At 50.8% G+C, this 23,737-nt stretch overlaps 1 protein-coding gene across 3 annotated transcripts in view; it reads left to right on the top strand.

Annotated features, from left to right (window-relative positions):
- The window catches only part of GSG1L (GSG1 like), a 197,961-nt gene that overhangs the window by 153,803 nt on the left and 20,421 nt on the right, over positions 1-23,737 (top strand). For all 3 annotated transcript variants that reach the window (XM_047714413.1, XM_047714414.1, XM_047714415.1), the window contains exons 4-5: positions 7,612-7,723; positions 18,783-18,950. In XM_047714413.1, the coding sequence (XP_047570369.1) occupies positions 7,612-7,723; positions 18,783-18,950 (280 nt within the window). The remainder of the gene's footprint in view (positions 1-7,611; positions 7,724-18,782; positions 18,951-23,737) is intronic.

The raw sequence follows: 23,737 nt of genomic DNA, 5'->3' as shown, positions 1-23,737 counted from the left end.
AAGCAGCTCTGGGGGGGCCTCCAGCCCCTTGATTGTGTAGAAGCTTCCCTGCCCTTCTTGCCTCCTCTCTGCCCCGCTTCTGCAGTTGCCCTGGGGCCCCTCTGACCGGCAGTCTCCCCCCACCACCCCCGTCTACTTGATAGCTTGGTGGCGGGGAGCACAGGAACATTCTCTGTCTCCCCTCTTCAATATCCATCTCTGAACCCTGCTGTCACCCCTTTTTCCTGCTTCTCCATGGGTTTTGACGCCTTCTCTGGGATGACTTGGCTGCTTTCTCTCTTTGTTTCAGCCCTATCAGAGCTGAGCGTCTGTCCCCAATGGCCCACGTGTTGGCAAATCCAGCAGTCCCTTCTCTGACCTCACGGTTGCTGCCTCCGTCTCGGCACACTTATTTGACCTGGCCCTGGCCATGCCACACTCGCTTCCTCCCGCTGCCTAGGCTCCTCCTGGGCCGCTCCGCCCGCCCCTCATACTCCGCTCTGCCCCAACATTGGCTCGGCTCCATCCGGGCTTTCTCCTCCCACAGTCTCTCTCTGGGTGGTCTCTCCCGGGCTCTTGTCCCTGTGCCAGTGACTCATGCATTTAATCCCCAGCTCGGACTGCTCCCTGAACCCCAAACTTGTCTACCCAACTGCTTGCTTGATGTCTCTGCTTGGGTAGGAGATAGACATTTCCAACTAATAGGACCCAGATGGGACTCCAGCCCCCACGATGTTTTCCTTCCTTCACCGTCTTCATCTTAGTAGATGGCACCACCATCTGCCTGCTTAGTTGCCCAACCTGAAACTCTGGAGGGTACCCTAGAATTCCAGGCACCCTCGCCCCCACATCCCGTTGGCTCTACCTTCATACCTGCCCAGGGGCTGCCAGCAGCTCTGGGCCAAGTAGCCGGCCTCCTGGACGGGCCTCTCAGCTGCGCTCCCTCCTCCACACCCCCTCCCCCGTCCTCCCTCTTCACCCAGTAACCAGGATGAGCGGTAAACATAACCGAGGCTCCTGTTTCTGCCGTCTGCTGCTTCTGTCACGCTTACAATAAAAGCCAGACTCATCACTGTGCTCCATAATGTGCTGGCCGCCGCCTGCCCTCCTGACCCATCTCTAGTCACCTTCTCCTTAGCCCTCTGCAGGAGCCTCCTCTCCCTGCCACCCCCAGTCAGGCCCCTGCCAGCCCTCTCCCCCTCCTACTGGAGTGCTCTGCCCCAGACCTCCCTGTGGCTGCCTCCAGCTCCCATCAAATCTTTGCTTAAACATCTCCTCCCCAGGGGCACCTGGGTGGCTCAGTGGGTTGGCGTCTGCCTTCAGCTCAGGTCTTGATCCCGGAGTCCTGGCATCCAGCCCCATCTCAGCAGGGAGTCTGCTTCTCCCTCCGCCCTTCCCCCTGCTTGTGCTCTGTCTCACTCCTTCTCAAATAAATAAATACAATCTTTAAAAAAAAAAAATCACCTCCCCAGAGAGGCCCTCCCTGACCATCCAGTCTGAGCGGCCCCCAGGATCTCTCTGTCACATTATTTTATTTTCATCATGGCACCTCTCTCTACAGGATGTTTTCCTGTAACTCACGTGCTCGTTGTCTGGATCTCTCCATTAGACCCTGGGGGCCTTGAGGGCAGTGCCTGGGTCTGTCTGTGTTAGTGGGCCCCAAGCACTAGACCTGTGAAAAGCATTTGATAAATATTCACTGACAGATTGAATTAACAAATGATAAGTAAATGAACGTTGACTTGGATATTGGCTCATGTAGACGACTGGCTCTCCCGAGTTAGCAGATCCGGCCCCACCCTTGCTCATTCCCATATCCAGGACCCAGGACTTTCCACCAGCGGGCTAACGCCCCGCCCCCACACACCTTGACATCTGTGGTGCTCTGTTCATTTGTTACCTCCCGGACACTTACTGTGTGCTGGGACTCCGGACCTGGTGCCTGGACGAGTGTGCCATCTGGAGAACCTATACAGTGAGTCTTAGGCATTCATTCATTCATGCATTCATTCATTCAAGAAGCACTGATATAGGGCCTCCTTCCTGCCAAGCACTATTCTAGATGCTTCACCAAGTATAAGCCACCTGATACTCATACCAATCTATGACAAGTGATGTTATTACCTCCACGTTACACTTGGGGAAACTGAGGCACAGAAATGGGACGTCACCCCCTCAAGGTCACGTAGCTGGTGAGTGACAGAGCTGGAAACTACAGACTCTCTGTCACTTTGTTTTCCCCCTGCTTTACCCTGGGCTTACCTTCTGACCCTCCCGACACTCTCAATTCTGGCCCCATGCCAGCCCCTCCGGACTTGACAGCCGACTTCCCTTCGTTGGTCTGAGCAGGGCTGGGAGTTGTGGCAGCCCTTCCCGCTCTGGGAAGGGATCACGCCCAGCCCAGCTCTGGTGCCTCCATCATCGTCACATGCCAGTGCTCTCCAGCGTCCCCCAGAGGCTTGGATGAGCCATGGCCACCTCACCTTGTGGGGCTGTGGGTCAGGGCTCCTGTTTATGGTGGCAGAATTTGGAAAATGAGGTTTACAGCCATGAGTTACCTTCCCGCCAGGAAGCAGCAGTCACGGAGCAGGAAAGCCCCATTCATCTAGTTGATGCTAATTTAGGAGGTGCAGGAACTCCGCAGAAAGTCACTTTTTCACCCAGAGGAGTTGGAAACAATTCCTTCTGCAGAGGGTTCCTATGACAGATGCTACCGTGGACCTCCCTTTGCAGAGCAGACCTGCTTCCAGAAACATGGGTGAGGGTCAGGTTTTTAAAGGAGCATCTTCAAAATGCAATCAGAGAGTCTCACCAGCCTATCTTGGAGTGAATTGTCATTTTCTTAAAGCACGGCCTTTCATATTTAGGAGTAAATGGAATTCGATAGAGAAATCAATGCTTTTTCAGACTAACAATTTGGAAAATTAATTATTCTGCCAACAGGCTGGGTCTGGCTTCTGGGTCTAGCTGGGAGTTTTTGTTATGTCCCCAGTGCCCTAATCCAGGGAATGGTTGTTCTCATGAAAGTTCTTTCTTTAGTAGATGCTCACTAGAATTACCTGTGCCTACTAACATCCCCAACCAAGGCATCCAGAGGTCACATAACTCAGGGAGCATCTGGACTGGCAGGGTACCAAAGGACCTGAAGAAGTTAGAACAGTGGGGTGTTTGGAGAGAAAGCTCCTCCCCGAGGAAGGGACTGGGGTGGCTAGGGAAGGGGTCGGGACCCCACCAAAGGCACAAGGCTCCTGGGTAGGGCAGCAGTTCCAGGGGGAATGAACACTGGGCAGTGAGGAGAGGGGGCTTGTCCTCCCAGCTAACAGACTCTCTTGTGAGTTATAAGAACTAAAACACTGTGGCATTGACACAGGGACAGAGGGAGATCAGTGGAACAGAGTGACATTAGGACACAGGCTCATATACATGTGGGGCTTGGAATATAAGTGTCATTTAAAATCACTGCAGAAAGAACAGATCATTCTACAAGGATTCAAAACAATTAGTGACTCATTAAAAACAGTTACCTCACACCATTCACCAAGATAAATTCTGGGTGAATTAATATAAAAATATAGGACCGTGTATTGATGGTGCTACTTTTCTTTCTTTTTTTTTTTTTAAAGATTTTATTTATTTATTTGACAGAGAGAAATCACAAGTAAGCAGAGAGGCAGGCAGAGAGAGAGGAGGAAGCAGGCTCCCTGCTGAGCAGAAAGCCCGATGCGGGGCTCAAACCCAGGACCTGGGATCATGACCTGAGCCGAAGGCAGCGGCTTAACCCACTGAGCCACCCAGGCACCCCGATGGTGCTACTTTTCTAAGCCTTGTTTTGTTTTGTTTTGTTTTGTTTTAAGATTTTTATTTGAGAGAGAGTGAGAAAGTTAGCAGGGGAAGGGGCAGAGGGAGAGAGAGAACCAGACTCCCCACTGAGCAGGGAGCCTGAGGACATGGGGCTTATTCCCAAGACCTGGAGATCATGATCTGAGCCGAAGGCAGATGTTTAACCGACCGAGCCTCCCAGGTCCCTTACAATGCTGCTTTTCTAAAAGTAGACATAGGAAGCAAAAACCAAAAGGGAAAAGACTAGTAAGTTTGATGATATCAGATACCCAAATGTAGGACAAAAGAGGCTTTATCCATAATTGCCATCATTCAGCACTGGAAAGCCATGAGGAGATATGGAGGAAACGTACATGCATATTGCTAACTGACAGACGTCGATCTGAGAAGGCTACACACCATACGATTCCAACTATATGACATTCTGGAAAAGGCAAAACGATGAAGACGGTAAAAAGATTGGTGGCTGCCAGGGCTTCAGGGAGGTGGGAGGGAGGGAGGGATGAGCAGGTGGAGAACAGGGGATTTTTAAGGCCGTGAAATGAGTCGAAACAGTAATGGTGGACACATGTCACCAAAGATTGATCAAGATCCAAAAAAAAAAAAAAATTGATCAAAATCTATAGAATGTACAACACAAAGAGAAAGCCCTAACGTAAACTAAGTTAATAGTTTAATTTAGTTAATACTGGATCAGTGTTGGTTTGTCAATGGTAGCAAATATACTACGCTAATGCCAGATATTAATCATACGGGAAACTGTGGGAGTGGTGACCAGGGGCACAGGGGAGCTCTCTGTAAGTTCCCCTCACTTTTTCTGGAAACCTAAAACGGCTCTAAAAACCAAAGTCTGTTTATTAATTAAAAAACAAAAAGATGTGCAGCACATGGGAAAAGGCAAGCAGTAGACTCTCGGTCTTCTATGCAACAGACAGGATTAGTATGCAGAATACATAAAGAATTCCTATCAATTGATATGGGAAAATGTGTGCGTGTGTGTGTGTGTGTGTGTGTGTGTGTGTGTATAAAATATATATATTATATATATTTTTTTTTAATTGACAAAGGATACAGACAGGCACTGTAAGGACAGAGATAGGAATGATCAACCAACACGTGAAGAACACCCAAGCTCACTAGGAACGAAGGAAACACAAAACTTTAAATGATCTTGAAGAGTCACTCTGCGTCATGCAAGGGGCACAGTATTTAATGTTTTGGAATCTGCAGCATCGGTGAAGTTTGGGGTAAGGGCTCCCAGACAGCTGGCAGAAGCACAAGATGGAGCTACCACACAAGAGAGCAATTCCCCAACATTGACTCAAATTTAAAATGCGTAGGCTTCATGACCCAGCAATTCTTCTTATTCCTCTGCAGATATCCTTGCTTGTAAGCACAAAGACACTTACAGAAAAGCATTCATTGCAGCACTGCTCATAGAGCAAAAACCTGGAAATAATATAACTGTCAATTGATTGGTTAAGTAAAACACTCTACTTCATTATTAAGGAATTGTATGCAGCAGTTCCAAAGAATAAGGTAGATCTATTACGTACCTTTTGGCAAGTTCACCCAGGACTGTGTCAAGTAAAGAAAAATAAGATCGCCATATGGCTCACCATTCTTCTCCTCCTTCTAATAGACTGAGCCAGGGCAGAGAGGACCAAAGAGGATGCTGTGTTGGCTGTGACAGCCCAGGACAGTTCTGTGCCACCTGCCAGGGCACAACTAAAAATGCAGTCTAGAATATACTGGATTTTCTGACTTGAGGGCTCCCCGCAACAGTGACAAGTGTCCACAAGGGGCTGACCTAGGCTCAGAGAAGCAGGCAGCCACATTGCGTCTTTGGTCTCCGTTGGATCCGGGGTCCAGGGGCTAGAGCGTGACCCAGAGGTGTGCTGGAGCCTGCAGGCATGAGGTCGGGAGCGCCAATGGCACAACCTCTGCTCAGCTCTGCTTTCGGTGACGTCACATCGGTAGCTTGAGATCGGCCTTAGTGGGAGTCAATGCACCATGGAACTCGGCAAATGCTACAGATCAGGGCTTTTTTTTTCCCTCTGGAGAACCAGTTGTTCAACATTTATCTTCACACTATGGGAATGCAGGGTGGCCCTCTCCCTCCACTGCTCACTCTGAGTTCCAGGATGCAGAGCCCTGCTCCCTCTTTACTTCTATCTCTGCTTAACCTCCTCCTCTCCTCCCTTTATCTCCATCTTTTCTCTTGCCTCCTCTTCAAGAAGAGGGAAGACGGTGATCAGGCAACCAGGGGAGGACAGATGCATGTTGGGAAGCACGGGATAAGCCCTGGAGTTGAGGGCATTTGAATCTGGGCACCAGCCCCAACAACGCCATTGACCCCCTTCGTAACCACGGACAGACTTTACCACTCCAGGCTTCTGTGTTCTCGTCTTTGAAATGGGAATAATCATACTCGGGGCTGCCATATACAGCCTTACAGGTGTGGTTCTGCTTCATCTCAAGGGAGGGACACGCACATAGACTGCATTGTGAATGGACCCTATGGAGATATACAGTGGGCAACCTGAACAATAGTACATAGTCCCGATCATGGTACTTCCTGATACTTAGAAGGTTGTTACAAAAAGGAAGAGGTAATAACATAGAGTGCTTGGCCCACAGCAGGTGCACAAGCGTGATTACTTGCCTTTCTTGTTATCTACCCCTTCTCTTCTCGACACTGTATCACTCTATCTTAGGGTTGGGTTCATGAGGGCTCCAGATGCCATGGTCCACACAGGGAAATGCCCCAGGGTTGTAATAACTCTTCCAGCTATAACAAGGCCATGCCCCCGGGCACCGACATTGAAGCTGCCTTGCCCCATTCACCCACCTTTTGCCTTACCTGTCAGAGTCCTCATCTTAGGGTCCAAAGATCTGAACAAAGCTCAAAGAGTGAAGCTTTGCCCAACTCTACATGGAGAAAATGTGGGGGAAGGGGATTCCCACTCAGATCCATGGGAATCCAGGTTTTCTCAGCCAGTGGGCTCAAAGATTTTTGACCCGTGAGCCACAGAAAAACATCTCATGTTTCATTCACCACACACACGGACATACGCATAGAACCAAAAAGATTCACAAAATAATATTCACTCTTGCTACACTTGATGGTATTGGGTATGTCTATTCTATTCCATTCTTGTTGCCTTTCTTTCTTTCTTTCTTTCTTTTTAACCGCTGGCAATCAGTGAAGGTGATTTCATGACCCACTAGTCTAATGAGTCCAGACCTACAGTTTGAAAAATACCCTCTAGGCTGCTTCTCCCAAATGACCTAGGCTCAGAGAAGCAGGCAGCCACATTGCATCTTTGGTTTGCAGGCCTCAGTGAACTATAGCGCACGGGTGAAATCCGGCCCAGCGCTTGTTTTTGTAAATAAAGTTTTATTGGTACACAGCCATACTCATCCATGTATTTATTGTCTATGGCTCTTTTGTGCTACAGCAGTGGAGAACTGGTTGCTACATACACCGCGTGGATTCCAGAGCCTTAAATATCTATATTATCTGGTACTTAACAGAAAAAGTGTGTCCACCTATGCCCACAGCTAACTCTGGGTCTCCCTTGTTTAATTTCCCCAGGCCTGCCTTTTGCCCTCTCACTCAAGCTCAAGCTCCTTGGCTGGCTGAGAAAACCACCCCCCTCTTGCTTCCTGCTCTAGTCCTGCCGACGGCCCTTCTTCTTCCAGGCTGTCCCCCAATACTAAGAGGTCCATGGGACAGAGGGGACAGAGCCCCACCTGGCCTCCTGACGCCTTGTTCTGCTCCCCCCACAGGCCTCCTGGGAATGGTAGCCCACATGATGTACACACAAGTATTCCAGGTCACTGTGAGTCTTGGCCCTGAAGACTGGAGACCCCACTCCTGGGACTACGGGTGGTCCTTCTGGTAAGTGGCTTTGACCTTCAGCCTTGCTGGGACTTCAGCAGCTTGGCCGAGCTCGGGGGAGAAGAGCAAAAGAGGGCAAAGGTAGCTAGCCGGGAGTCCAAAGGCACTTTGAGACCCTACAGCTGGGGTTGCAAACTATGACCCATGGGCTAAATCAGGCCCACAACCTGTTTTTACACAGCCTTTGGCTTAAGGATGGTTTTTACATGCAAGATGCTGGAAAATAAATAAAAAGGATAACATCTTGTGGCCTGTGAAAATTACACGAAATTCAAATTTCAGTGTCCGTCAATCAAGTTTTACTGGGACAGAGCCACACTTAACATTTATGTGTTGTCTGGCTGCTTTCCCGCTACAACAACGGGGTTGTGGTTGCTACCAACGCTCAGCAGCCCGCAAGGCCTGAAATATTTACTACCTGGCCCTCTACAGAGAAAGTTTGCTGACCCTGCCACGCAGGCCGCTCTGGGAAGGTGGAGATGGAAGCTGGCAAGTGGCGGGGGGCCCTGGGAGGTCTGATAAGCTAGGTGTGCCAAAGAAAGGCAGGATCAGCGATAGACTCCTGTGTATACGTAAACACAGAATGTGTATTAGAGAAAAGTCTGGGAGGAACAGTTAAGGTGCCTTGTGTTGTAACAGAAAAATCTACTCCAGGCAATATGGAAATACATTGGTTCCTGTAAGTGGAAGGTGCATCTGTGTTATGGACTTCAGGGTGCTTTCCATCCAGAGTCTCTGACATCATCAGGACTGACTGCTCTTCCTCTGTGATTGTCTGCACATGTTAACCCTGTCCCTGGGTGGGCTTCCCTTCTGGTGGTGAGAAAGCCGTTCCTGAGGCTGGTGCTTCTTCCTCCACATACATTCCCCAACATTGACTAAAGTCCCAAGCCTTTCCCCAACATTGACTAAAGTCCCAAGCCTCCCTCTGATGGGCCCAATTTAGGTCATTTCCTCTCTCTTGAATCATCACTGCAGCTGAGGGAATGTCATGACCTTATTGGCTCAGCTTGCCCACTCTCACCTCTGGAGTGAGGAATAAACCGAAAACTTGCAAATGGTGAGTGGGTGGAATGGATGCTGGCTGAGCTACCAGACACTACCAGAAGAGTCTGCTTCAGGCACGGCTGGATCCAGGTGACCAGATTTCATCAGAAGTTTAGACAGTCTCCCCTCCCCATTTTCCTATCTCTGTTCCCTTTGTGTTGGTTGGCTTCATTCACAAGCAGCTTTTCCCTAAGCAAGATTTTCCCTAAGCAAACTCATCAAACCCAGCTCTAGGCTTACATTTTACAAATGTGGGAACACCAGCAGAGAGATGGGGCTTCTTTCCAGGATTTCCAGCCAACATCCTGGTAATGGCTTTCACTGGATTAGCTTAAGTCATGTGTCCATCCCAGGACCAATGATTTAGACCCCAAGGACACTGGGCTGCTCTAAATTGGTCTGGCTCCAGTCACAAGGTCAAGGAGGAGGGATTGACCCCACCTAAATTGTTGGTCAAAGAGAGGAGGAAGAGCGTCCCCTAAGGGAAAGTTGGGGGTGGGGTGGGGTTATCAGATGGGATGCATGCTGGAAAGACAGCGACCACACATGTCCAGGTTCTGCAGATCTGGACCATTCTGGTGGTTGGGGACCATTTATCTACTTAGTCATTTTACAGGCGCTTACCACATGCTTACTTGGGGGCAGCCACTCTCCTAGGTACTGGGGGTACAGCAGTGGTCAAGACACTGTTGTAACAGGCAATGGAGACAAGAAAATAAGCTATCCTGTGGATGGTGGGGTGGGGGGCAGTTCACAGACCGCGTGGGGTCACGGAGGAGGGCTTGCAGACCCAGCTCCAGGCAGGGAGGGTCCTCTGGAGAAACGTTGGTCAGGCAGGCTAGTGGAGGAGGGGATAAGCTAGTGTGCTGGGCAGGGGGGACAGCAGGTACAGAGACTTTGGAGGAAGGTGGTCATAGTGGAGCAGGAAGAGCTCCAAGTCAGAAAGAACCCCTTTCAGACCTGTGGGGACTGCTGCTGATTTGTGCCTCTCCCACTCTGCTGGGCTCTGTCCCCTGCAAAGACATGTGCCTTAAAGGGACCTGGACCGTCCAACACCACCCCTGATCCCTTGAAGTGGAAGGACCGCAGGGAAACCAGCTAAGGCTCTGGCTCCCTTTCACCCAATGCTTCCCTCCCTCTGGCCTTCTTGCCCGAGCTCTTGACCTTGGAAGCTGGTCATCTGAACTAGAGAAGGGACAAAGGAAAGGGATGAACGTTTTTGAGTGTTGAGCACGTGTGTAATAGTCTCTGCCGTGTACCGGGCCCTGGTATATCATCATTCTAACAAAGCTCTGGGTTGTGTACTTTGTGGAGAGGAAACTGAGCCACAGGGAACTTAAGTCACCTCTCCAGGCCAGCTGGTGCTGAGTGGCAGAACTGGGATCTGAACGCAGGTGGCCTGGCCTTGGAGCCCACACCTTCAACCTCTGTATTCTGCCTCTCTGAGAATGGGATGATACAAAGACGGTTTATAGATGGGCTTAGCACCCTGTTTCACACACGGCAAGTGCTCTTCTTTAAAAGTGTTTACCAACCCTTTTTTTAAAAAAAGATTTTATTTGTTTAGAAAGCGCACAAATAGGGGGAAGGGCAGAGAAAGAGGGAGAGAGAGAATCTCAAGCAGACTCATGGGGAGCATGAGTGTGGAGCCCAGTGTGGGGCTTGATCTCATGAACCTGAGATCATGACCTGAGCCGCAATCAAGAGTCCGGTCCTTAAAAGACGGAGCCACCCAGACGCCCCAGACACCAGCCCTTCTAATATTACTGTTATTGATATGAAATTAACATATACAAAACCCGCATTTTGCGTGTATAGAAACCAGGGCTCAGAAAGGTTGGGTCACTCACCCAGGGTCCCACAGCCTTCAGTGGTAATAGGATTCTGAGCCCCTCTTCCCACAGGCCTCTCTAGAAGCTTCTAGCTCTCCATCCTGGCACTTAGCATCTAAAACCCAGCCTGCTGTGTCAGCCACGGGAACCTTTCTTTTCCTGAAAGCCCGGCCTCCTGCCCTGCTCCTCTCCTCCCTTGGGGCTGGCCTCATTCTCATTTGACTTATTTAAGGCCGGGGCCCAACGTGCGGCCCCTATTAGGGCTGATCCATTTCTTCTTGTCACCGAGGCCTGCAAGATGGATCAGCCCCATTTTTCATCCCTTACTTTTGGGGCCTCGCCAGGGCTGTGCAGTGTCATTGCTCTTGTTTAATATGTGTGAGGCCATTTGTCAAAATTCTGGTCCCTGCCCCCCCCACCCCCACCCCAGGCACCAGAGAGGAGACCATCTCGGACACCAGACAGCTCCAGCCTCTGTCTCCCCACCCAGCAGAGCAAGATAGGCCTCGAGGGCTTGGCAGGCGGGGGATGGGAGATGCTCAGCTGATGTTGGGCACCAGCTTCTGGGAGAGACACCTGCACAGGGAGGGGAAGGCTCCTTGCTTGGGAATCAGACAGCCTGGTTCAAACCTTACGCTGCCATGCATGGCCGGACCCCTGCAGACAGACAGTGTGGAGGCATGATTGAGGCCAGAGGAATCAGAGAGCACGGGAGCAGACCCCCCACTCTGACCCTCACCGGCTGTGGACTCGTGCCAGGTCACTCAGCCTCCCCGTGCCTCAGTATCCTCATCTGTAAAATAGGGCTGGCCTGAGTTTCTCCTTGTGGGGCCCTTGCAAGTAGCGTGTCCTTTATCTCTTCATTTAGACACATGACCCTAAAATAAAAATGGGTTCTTGTTTCTTATGGTTTAGTGGGTTGACCAGGCTTAGCTAGGTCATCCTTGCTCAGGGTCTCGCATGACGCTCCAGTGGGTCGCTGGCCACGATGACATCATCTGGGGCATGGCCAGGCAGGGCGTCCAAGCTGGTTCCTCCCAGCACCGGCCTTGGGTGCTGGCTGGGGACTGGGGGCTCAGCTAGGCTGTCGGCAGGCGCGGCTTCTTGTGGGGAACAAGCATTCCAAGAGATCTGAGCAGACACTACAAGTTTATTTTATGACCTTGCCTCGGAAGTCACACTGTCACTTCTGGTGCATTCTCTTGGTCAAGAGCTAATGATGGGGCCAGATTCAAGGTGAAGGGGCCTCGAAAAGCATGAACCTTAGGAGGTGAGGCTCCAGGCAGGGGCATCTCAGGAGGAGCTATGACGGGGACCTGGTGGAACAGGGCAGTGCGGTGCTTAGCACAGAGGTTATGCTCCATGAATGCTGCTGTTAGAGGGAAGCAGCCCGCCTCTCAGTGTATCCAGCTCTGGAGTGGATAATAGTAATGTGTGTTTCATAGGGTTGTTGGAGGGACTACGTGGGACCAAGCTCTTAAAGCGCTTGGTACACAGCGAGTGCTCCTAAGTGGCGGTGATTCTAAGTGGTGACGATGACATGAGCCTTTGCTAATGCGGCTCTCACTTGCTGGGAGGCACATGCCCTGAATGTCCACACAGTGACACCCTGTGGGCGTGCAGGCAGCCCCTTGCCGACTGTGCCCTGGGCTCCAACTGTCCCAGGGGGGTGCCCTTCAGTCCCTTTGGCCCTAAGCCTCGGAACCCCATCCGAGGCCCCTCCCCACCTCCTGCCTGGCTTTTTTTTCCTTCCTCAGCTCTGTGTCTCAGGTTCCCAAGCTGTCTGGTCCTGCCATGCTGACTCCCACAGACGGGTTACCAGGCCCAGTTCAGGGACTAGGACGCGGTCTCAGAGAGAGCAAAGGTCCAGATCGCCCAGTGAGCCCAGGGGCTGCAAACTGCGTGCAGCCCGGGGCTGAGCCCAGCCCCTAAATGTTTTGTGTCGTCTGTCACAGTGTTAGATAAGAGATGGATTCAGGCGACTTGGTGGCTCAGTTGGTTAAGCATCTGCCTTTGGCTCCAATCACAGTCCCAAGGTCCTGGAATCAAGGACCACACTGGGCTCCCTGCTCAGTGGGGATCTGCTTCTCCCTCCCCCTCTGTCCCCCTGCTCGTGCTCGCTTTCTCTCTCTCACACACACATACACACAAATCTAAGAAAAAATACCTATTAAAAATTACAGTGTTTAAAAAAAAATAACAGACGTATTTGTTTTTAACATCTAAAAAGGTGAACATTTTACGTAAAAATCCAAGTTTGGGGCTCCTATCCGAAGCTATGTCCTCGCCGAACTGGCCTTGCCACTTGCAGCGGGAGCTGGAGTTGTGTGGTGGCTGTCCCTTTCGATGGGGCAGATGCTCCCTGGGTCACCCCCATCCCTGCCTCTCCCTGTCGCCTTGCGCTTTCCCGGCATCATCATCCACCAGACCCTGCTCCTGCATAGTGGCCCCTGCTTGGAAGGGCAGCATGGCAATTTTCCTGGTGATGACGGGAACGTGGAAAACTAGTCGCTTTGTCCTTCTGTTTCGAATTTGATCAAAATGGAGCACGATTTTAAAAAGCGCCCCTCCTACCACAACACACACAGCGAAACCCCAGTCCTGAGCATTCTGCCTGCACACTGCGGGTAGGAGAGCATCACAGAGTTGTAGCTTCACAAGCGCTAGAAGCGCAGAGAGGTTAAGCAGTTTGGCACAGGTCACACAGCAGAGTAGCAGGTTGGGCCAGTACCGGGGTGGGGGAGGGATGCCTCTCTGTTTGCCTCTGAGACCCAATCTATGTGAAGTTGATGGCCTTGCTGCTACCCTCCTTTCTTCTCCTTGCCCCCTCCAATCTTCACAACCCTGTGGAAACAGAAGGCTAGCCTCTTCCCTCTCTCGGGGCCCTAGGGCTGGCCTGCCCTCTCTGCAGGCCTTAGCTGGCTTTTCTGCTGCCGTGACCATCGAAGGACCTTGGCCCCACAGAGCCCCTGGAGAGGGTGTGTTTGCTGTCACCACTGTTACCACTGGGAGATTGAGTGCTCAGCAGGAAGCTGGAAACTCTCACTCTTTCTCATGTCGCCCAAAGCAGGGGGCTCTGGCCTCCCTTCCTCTAAGACCAGGGAGGGAACGCCTGCTGGCTGTGGCTGAACTGGCTGGGCCCCCAGAATCTGCCACTGTCAGCTCCTGGTGCCATCAGCTCTGGGGCACTGAGCGTGAACTAGAACAAGTATTTGTGTCCTGTCTTGCACTGTGATTCTCTGCCCATCTGTCCTGAATGAGGACTAGGGCTGCCTCCCTTGGGGGTCAGTTAACAGTCTTCCCACGGAGCAGGGCCTCTATTCATCCCCGGATCTGGCCCCAGCATCCGCCCTGGCCTGCCCTGCAGCTCCCAGAGGACCAAGAGGTTGACAGCCACTCTGTCCAGCCCATCACCCTCCCCTTTCTTCCCCCACAGTGTCCACTCTGCTTTCGGCTCCCAAAACCAGGCCAACCACCCACGTACCTCAATGCACCCACTCAGAAGTGCGAGCTGCAAACTTGTCCCAAGGTTTTCAAACGATGCCATGCGTGGGGACCCAGAGGGCTGCGGGGATGAGGCCCAGTGAGGAGGATGGAGACTCATGGATACAACCCATGCCCCCCACCCACGTGAAAACCAGTACAGTGGTTTTATATCTGTTCGTTCAGTTTGTTTGGGTCATATCTGTATCTCTTCATTCTACAAATATTTACTGAGCACCTCCTATGTGCCAGGCACGGCTCTAGGTGCTAAGGATAGAGCAGTGAAAAAACACAAAGCTTCTGTTTTCACGAAGCTGAAGTTTTGGTGTGGGTGGGAAGGCAATCAAAGCCCAAATAAGCGGGCCTGTCCCTTCTGGAAAGATGGAATAGACCTACGTCTCCCTATTCCTCCTGCTAAGGACACCTAAAATCCTGGAACATTCGACATAAGGCAAGCGTAAGAAGGTGCTGGTAGACAGAAGACAGTAGGCTGACCTGGGACCAAGAGACAGGACACCAGTGAGCACATTTTGTCCAGCGCATCCCAGGTTGGAAATTAAGAAGTCAGCAACCCAGTAATAACAAAAACGCATGTGCGCGTGCAGGCACATACGCACACATACACACACGCAAACCACTCCAAAAGTCTGCTTTCTGTAGTCAAAAGACCAGGAAAGGGGCAGCCTACCCAGACAGAAAACTTAGCAACAACTGCTCTCGATAGTCACACATCCCAGAAAACAAACCACGAACAAACCAACGGTTGTGGGTGGACCCCCCACTCGCACCAAGCTTAGATTCCCTTCATCGGGCTGTCATGAAGCATGTCACCGGCTACAGTGATAGCAGAGCAGGAAGCCGGGACTGCCACTTTGCTGGAATAGTAACAAATCCCACCCATCCCCAAGCGGCAGTGGAGGTCTCACAGGGAGCCAGGACCCCTGCCCCCAGGGACAGTCAGTTCTCCTCATGCAATTCCTAATAAAATCTCAGCAAGATTTCTTGTAGGTATAGACAAGATTATTCTGGAACTTATTAGGAAAGGCAAAGGAACTAGAATAGCTAAAACAATTTTGAGAAAGAAGACTCAAAGTGGGAGGAATTAGTCTATCCAATTTCAAGATTTAATATATAGTTACAGTAGTCTAGGCTGTGTGGTATGGGTGAAGGGATACACAGAGATCAATGGGACAGAAGAAGGGACCCAGAAATAGACCCACACAAATGGGCCTAACTGATAATTTGACAAAGATGCAAATCCATTCTGTGGAGAGGGGAGTAGCCTTTTCAACAAATGGTGGCTAGAACTATTGGACATACAGAGACAAAAGGAAAAAAAAAAATCAATCTTGACCTAAACTCCATGCCTGGTATTGAGATTAACTCAAAATGGTTTGGGGACCTAAATACAAATTGTAAGACTCTAAAATTTTTAGGAAAAAAAATAGAAAATCTTTGGGATCTAGACATAGGCACAGAGGTCTTAGATTTGATATCAAATGGATCAAAAACATAAGTGGAAAATTTGATACATTGGATGTCAGCAAAATGAAACACTTGCTCTGTGACAGACCTGTGGTTGGAAAGACAAGTGACAGAGGAAAACATCTGTAAGCCACCTCTCACACAAAGGCCCAGTATTTAGGATCCATACAAACACTCCAAACTCAATAGTAAACAACAACATCTTCCAAACAATCTGATTAGAAAGTGGGCAGAAGAACATGAACAGATATTTTGCCAAAGAGGATAAACAGATGGCAAGTAAGCAACAGAAAAGATGTTCCACACCATTAGCCATTAGGAAAATGCAAATGAAAACCACAATGAGGTGTTACTACACATCTATCAGAATCGCTCAAAGAAAAAAAAAGGTGACAACATGACATGCTGGTGCAGATGTGGAGAAACTCCCTGATATAAGGACACAAATGGTTGATAGAGAAATTGGGATGACTCTCCAGAGAATTATACTGAGTGCTAAAAGCCAATCCCCAAAATACGGGCTATGTGATTCCATTTATGCAACACTCTTAAAATGACAAAATAAGAGAAATGAAGAGCTGATTACTGGTTGCTAGAGGTTGGGAGGGGAGGAGGGTGTGGCTGTAAAATGGCAACAGGAGTGTGATGAATGGAGATGGTCTGTATCTTGACTATTGGTGTCGATAGGCTGGCTGGGGACTGACTGTATCTGCAAGACGTTACCATTGAGGAAAACTGGGTACAGGGTACATGGAACTCTCTGTATTATTTCTTACAACTGCCTGTGAATCTATAATTATCCCAAAATAGAAAGTTTCATTTAAGAACAAAGAATAACAAATAATAGGAAGAAAAGCTCCAGGAGAATTACAGGGTGTGGCGAGGGCTGAGATGAAATTGAACAGGGCTGTGTGACAGGGAGAGAAGCTCCTCCCCTTATTGGGTCACCAGACTTGGGAGTTGGACCTGCTCCTAGATAAGATCCCTGATCCTTAAGACTTTAAATTCACTTTAAAACTAAGCCATGTAAAATAGGGAATTTATAGAAAGCAATTGTACAGGAACTTGGGTTGCTGATGACAGACACCCAATTCAGACTGGCTTAGAGAAAGAAAAAAATCCGGTAAGGGAATTTGGGCTCCCATAACTGAAAAGTCCAGGGATAATGGCTTCAGCGCAGGGACCTGGATCTTTTTTCAAGGATCTGCTAAGAGTCAGCCTCCTTAGCAGGTTGCGTGGTGGCAGGACAGTTCCTAGCAGCTCCAGGCTCAAATCCCACCAGCTTGGCACCCCGGGAGAGATACGACCGAGAGTCCTGGGATGGAGTCTCATTAGCCTGAGTTGGGTGTCACACCCATCCTTGAACTAATTACTGTGGCCAGAGGGAAGTGATGCTCTCATTGGCCAGGTGTTGGCCATGTGATCACCCTAAAGATTGGGGATGAGGCCAGCTCCACGCAAACCGTGTGGCCTGAGAGGAGGGGAGCACTGGTCCCTTAACAGAACGGATGCTGGTCAGGCCAAACCAACCTGTGTGTCATGGAATCCCAGAAAAGGTGCGCTTCTTTATTCTCCAGCCTCACGTTCTGAATTTCCACCTCTGTAGTTCAAACACCCATCCCACTTTGAGCTGGTCTTGAGTTTCGTTGCTGAGAGGAGAGAGTATCTGATTGGACCAACTTCGGTCAGATGCTCAGCCCTTATCCAATCATCTGTGAATAGGGGGGCAGGGTGACCTACCAGACCACTCTAAGACGGACCAGGTGGAGCCCATCGCTGTCTGTCATAGATACTGGAGAGCTTCTGGGAGGTCTAAATTAGCTCCTTATCATGAAAGAACAAGGAATCCATTAACAGTTTTGGCGGTAAGGGAGTGGTGATGATCGGGCATCCCTGTGAGACAAGCTGAATCCTCACACTTCCCCTTGCTTTCCTTCTGGGTGGCCTGGGTCTGATAAAAAGCAGAGCAGTGCACGTGGCAAGTGGGCTGCCCTGACCTTGAGGAATGCATTGGTGGTGATGTTGAGAGACCCAACGGATGGCTGGCAGAAGAGGAGGTTGGATGCTCTGAGACAGGCCAGCAGCACTGAGTCCTTGATTGGGAGGAAACCCGTCACCAGGGCAGGGACTGGAGAGCATGGATGCAGAGACCCGGCTGGGTGTAACTAACTGGAGTCAGGCAGGTCCCCACTCCTGATTCTAAATGTTACTGCCCAGTCTTGGTCAGAGGAACTAGGCAGGAGGCCACTTCTAGATTGGACACCAGGTCAGAGAAGACCAGCGCCTAGCTCCTGATCTGCTAGCCCCATACCTCCTTCCCTTCTTTCCAGTTGTCAGCTCTGGCTGGCTCCACATCCACGTCAGGTGAGTGCGGCCACGAATTGCCAGCAGTGCTTGGAGGAAGGGTGGAGAAGAGCGCCACACGGGTCATGATAACTTAATCTTGCAGAGGGAGAGTTTGGAAATGAAGCCAGACAGAAGGGGTAGGAAGAATGTTGAAACTGCTGATGGTAGTAATGACAGCGAACTTTTTTTGAGTTCCTGCTCTATGCCCAAGGCACTGTCTGAGATATTTTGAATGGCCCATCTCCTTCAATCCTTACAACAACGTTGTGAGTTGGTGCTGTTGTTACATCCATTAAAATGATGTGAGGAGTAAGGGGCAGGGAAGTTAAGCATCTTGCCCAAGGTCAAACATGAACAGAGGTAATTTAACCCATCATAGACACCAGCTTTTAGGGTCCCCTCCACTGCTTCTTCTTTATCATCAACTCCAACTAATTACACTCTCCCTCGCTCCAGCATCTCAGACCTCTGGCAGTCTGTGGGCTATTCCTTACTGCCTCGTGCCTCCATGCCTTTGCACACGCCCTTCCCTCTTCGTGGAATGCCCTTCTCCCTGGTAAATTCTCGCTCATCCTCCAAGACCCCTTGCAGCCTACCTGTGTTCTGGTGACCTTCCCTGAGTCCGGCCCCTGTGGATGGAAGGTCTCGCTCTTTCCTTGTGTCCCAGTAATGAAGGCTGTCATGTCTGCATCACAGTGTACAGACTGAGTGGGGCGGAGACCTCATCTTAGTTTTCTCTGCAGTAGCACCTGCTCCAGAGTGGCCCAGAGGAGGCAGCTGTGCAGGGTGAATGCATGTCTGGCGGGTGGGGTTTCCTGTCCCCTGCCCACCCTCACTGTGGCACCTTTCTCCTCATCTCTTGGCAGCCTGGCGTGGGGCTCCTTTACCTGCTGCATGGCAGCCTCTGTCACCACACTCAACTCCTACACCAAGACGGTCATTGAGTTCCGGCACAAGCGCAAGGTCTTTGAGCAGGGCTACCGGGAGGAGCCGACCTTCATAGACCCTGAGGCCATCAAGTACTTCCGGGAGAGGTCAGTGCACATGGGGTCACCTCTGGCCATCATTGGGAATCCAAAGCCCAGGGTTTGGCCTTAGTAGCCACAGGGCTCCAGTCAAAAGCTAGAGTGATTGGACAGAAGCATCCTGGGGGTGTAGTGGGGTAGAAGGGAGAGGCTGGGTAAGGCAGAGTTTGAACCCCACTGTGTTGGCATTTCTGGGATATTTTGGTGTTTTATGGGATATGAGGTTGGCTTGTGATCAGAGCCTGAGAAACCAAGAAGAAAGAACTGAGTCTCAGGGTTTGCTCGTTAGCCCCATGCTTCTGAGAACCATGTCTTTTTAGGGGCATACAGAGAACAACCAAGGTCCTCTTTTTGGGCTCTGTTACAGCAATGAGTGGAAAGAGGACCCAGCAGTGGGATTGTTGATGACTACTGGAGGACGAGGTCTCCTCAAGGCCAGGGACTACATCTGATCACCTGAGTCCTCAGAGTCCAGTTGGGAATAGAAGAAGTGACAATAAATTGTGTATATATGAATGGATGGTTGAATGCTTGGGTGTATGTATGTATGTATGTTTGGGTGGGTGGGTGGCTGGATGGTTGGATGGTTGGTTGGGTGTGTGTATGTATGTATGGTTGGGTGGGCGGTTGGATGGATGAATGGATGGTTAGTTGGGTGTGTATATGTATGGATTGTTGGGTGGGTGGGTGGATGGACGGATGGGTGTATGTATGTATGTATGTATGTATGGTTGGGTGGGTGGGTGGCTGGATGGTTGGATGGTTGGTTGGGTGTGTGTATGTATGTATGGTTGGGTGGGCGGTTGGATGGATGAATGGATGGTTAGTTGGGTGTGTATATGTATGGATTGTTGGGTGGGTGGGTGGATGGACGGATGGGTGTATGTATGTATGTATGTATGTATGTATGGTTGGGTGGGTGGGTGGCTGGATGGTTGGATGGTTGGTTGGGTGTGTGTATGTATGTATGGTTGGGTGGGCGGTTGGATGGATGAATGGATGGTTAGTTGGGTGTGTATATGTATGGATTGTTGGGTGGGTGGGTGGATGGACGGATGGGTGTATGTATGTATGTATGTATGGTTGGGTGGGTGGGTGGCTGGATGGTTGGATGGTTGGTTGGGTGTGTGTATGTATGTATGGTTGGGTGGGCGGTTGGATGGGTGAATGGATGGTTGGTTGGGTGTGTGTATGTGTATGGATGGTTGGGTGGGTGGATGGATGGATGGATGGGTGTTTGTTTGTATGTATGTATGGTTGGGTGTGTGTATGTATGTATGGTTGGTTGGGTGGATGGATGGATGCGTGGGTGGGTGGGTGGATGGTTGGATGGATAGATGGGCATCATAGGTATGTATGTATGGTTAGGTGGGCTTGTGTATGTATGGTTGGGTGGGTGGATGGATGGATGGTTGGTTGAGTGGAAGGATAGATGAATGAATGAATTCACGCATGTGTGGATGAGTGCATGCATACATGGATGGATGGGTACTTGGATGCATGGATGGATGGTGGAGAATGGATGAAGGACAGACAGGCAGATAGTCAGCATATTTCCCAGGACCATCTCTTAAATAAACTATGCATGCCCAAATCCTTGTCACAGGGTCTGCTTCTAGGGGAGCTGACTGAATATGCAATAATGCCTTTCAATGGTAGGGGACTGAAAGGTTGTCAGGACTGATGAACAGAGTCTGAGGAGGAAAAGGGGGAAGGAGGCTGCAGAGCTGGGCAGCATTGAGGAACTGGACTCTCTGGGGCAGTGGAAAGGTTTCAAGCCAAGGAGTCACATGACGGAGGCCACATGGGCACCTCTCTCTGACTCCTGCAGACCCCGCCATCTCTCCTGTGCCGCATGGGCCTCCTTTCTGTCCTTTGAACACTGTAAGCTCACCCCCTCTTGAGACCTTTTGCACTTGCCATGCCCTTGATTGGAGTATGCACCTGACTGGCTGACTTGGGTCTCAGCTTGAACTTCACCTGCTCGGTGAGGCCTTCCTTAATCAGTCGGTCTAAATTTGCCCCGAGCACTCCAGCCATTTTTTCAGAGCACTCTCACAACCTGACCGTATCCTGTTCATGTCTGAGTTTATAGGCTGTGAGCTCCAGGATGGACAAGCTTCGTGGTCTTGTTCCCTGCTCTATTCCCAGCTCCTACAACTGGGCCAGGCACCTAGCAGGTGTTTTTTAATTTTTCTTTGGGTAACCAACCGAATTCTTCTCCCTGGAGACCTCAGACCCGGCTGCCCCACACACTTTCAGCTCAAACTTCACCATCACCGGGCAGATGCAGCTTCCTGGCCCCCCGACGCCAGGGTCCCAGATCAGGTGTCCACTCTGGGACCAGACAGCTGTGGCTGGGAAGCTTGGACTCCTTGGGCATACGGGGCCGCCTTGCCCACGATTGGGGACAGTGTGCTCACCAGGAAGGTGGCAACGGCTGGCATAGGACAGGACCCGCAGGAGGTGCTCAGGAACTGTATATAGCAGCCGTATACACAGCACAATGTCTAAAGCCATCCCTTATCACTGCATCTTCAGCTGTCCCCTCGGCTAGGGGAGAGCCTGGGGCATCTGCGGGCAGCCTTGTTCTAACGAGGCAGAAGACAGGACCTCTCCAAACCCCATCATCAAGAAGCTGACGTTTGCCAGTGCCCTGGTTGGAACGGTCCCTAACAGCTCAGGCCCCGGCCATGTGGGGGCAGATGCCTGGTTCTCAGCATATGTGCAGAATATCACTTTATGCGTTCATAACTTGAACATTAAGCAGAGGTTCATCAAATTTTATTTCCCTTCCTCTCTGAGGAGAGCATTTCAGCTTAGCTGGGCTGTTCTAATTATTTATTTATTTATTTATTTGGTGCTTCCCCACAAAGCTCAGAGCACGTGGATCTCTCCCAGCACAGGTCTGCAAGTGGCCCAGCAGTAGCAGGGCTGAAATCCTGCACTGGCCAGTGTCCCCAGAACTGTAGCCACAGACACCAGGGGAGAGATCTGAGGGGCCCACCTGCCTAGGTTTTCCCCTCCTTGGGGGGTTGAGGGGTGGTGGAAGGATCAGGGACTTCGGGAAAGCCTCAGTCTGAGTGCGTGGTGTTCCAGACCTGTGGCTTCATTGCTGTGTGACTTGGGGCAAGGCACTAAGCCTGTCTGGGCCAGTGTCCTCTGACAGCCAGCGGGAGAGCCCAGAGCCGTCAGTGTCCTGGGAAGTCACACTTTGATAATGCAGGTAATGCGCTGGGCATAGTACTGCATTTTGTATCTGTGAGTCTGTTTCTTCTGCCGCTGATGTGATATAGAAAGCTTAGTAATGATGAGGACGATTGGCTTAGGAGACGGCATTTTAGGTATTAGGAATCTAATAACCATATTAATAACCACAGCAGACATAGGGTGCCTGCCTCTTGCCCAGCACTCTTCTCTCTGCTCCAGGTATGACTCAGTGAATTCCACCACACCTCTGGGAGGTCATAGGTACTATTGTGTCCCCGTTTTATAGATGTGAAATCAAGGCACAGAGAGGTAAAGTGACTTGTCTAAGGTCACACAGCTGGTAAGTGCCAGAGTTGGGATTTGAAGCAGGCCACAATCACTCCTGTGACGTGTGGCCTCTCGGGACTGGTCAGCAGGCTCTGCCCGGCACTGAGGAGGGAGCTGGGCTTGCTGGGGTGAATGAGGGGAGTCCGCTGAGGGCTCACGGTGTGAGGGTGGGTGTGGTGCCCAGGGAGAAGGTGCAGGGTCTCCCAGCTGTGCCCACTGTTCCTGCCCACTTCACCAGGCCTCTCCCTCTGTGCTCCTGACTGAGGACAAGATGCCACTCTGTGGGGGCTGATGGGGCAGGGAGGGCCTGGTCTGCTGCTGCAAGCCACCCCCTTCTCTTCGAGTTTTCTCTGGGGGAGCCTATGCACGTCTCCAGACTAACTGGGCAGATTCTGAACAGTTTTCAGGGGTTTTGAAATGCAGGTGTGTGTGTGCACGCATGCATTAGTGTGTGCACAGGGAGGCCAGTGTGCACGCATGTGGACCAGGGACTGGGGAGCCTACCCCTGACTCTGAGCGGCTGCTTAGAGAAATGTCTGGAATTAAGCGCTCCCCAGGTCCCCTGTCTGCCATCCCCAAGGAGGACCTCTTAATGGGGCCTCGGAGGGGAGGGTCGGAAGCTGCCGAATGAATGAAAGATAAATATTTGCAGACCCGGCTTTCCTGAATGCTTAATGTTCGGATCTGCTTTAACAACTCGTGGAAGAGAGCCAGACCTGTTGGATTGGACCCCGGCAGGGATTCACAGCCACAGGGAACAGCCACCATGCCTCCCTGGGGGAAGCCGCCGGGGTGGGAGAGCGAAAGTCTGGGAGCTTCCAAGGGGGGAATAGCAGGTTGGGTGGCCTCCTGCCTGTGGAATCAGATCACCGGCCTTCGCCTTGCTCTGCGACGTCCCGCTCTCTGAACTTACTTGTTAATTTATTTACCACTTGGTTTGTCCCTGCCTCCTTCCTGTGTGCACACCACCAGAGAAAGTAGACAACAGTCTTTCTGGTTTCTGCTGGATCAGGCACCTAGGAGCTCAGGGGTTCAATAAGTTGTGTTACTAACTCTTCATAGTAATTACATTGTTACCCACGATGCAGAGTGGGACTGGACTTCCTATGGCTGTTCCTGGGCCTGGCTGTGGGTGCACTCATTTAACCTTGGATGCCCTCCATAAGAAATCGACCAGGTTGAAATTAACTCCGTAATTTACTAACTGTGGGTCACTTCTGCTCCTGCAGCCTCTATTTTCCTGGCTGGAAAATGGGCTG

The sequence above is a fragment of the Lutra lutra genome, chromosome 18 (genome assembly GCF_902655055.1).
Source record: "Lutra lutra chromosome 18, mLutLut1.2, whole genome shotgun sequence".
NCBI classification, from domain to species: domain Eukaryota; kingdom Metazoa; phylum Chordata; class Mammalia; order Carnivora; family Mustelidae; genus Lutra; species Lutra lutra.
Note: the sequence above shows the minus strand (reverse complement) of the source record. Positions and strands in the feature narration are given on the sequence as shown.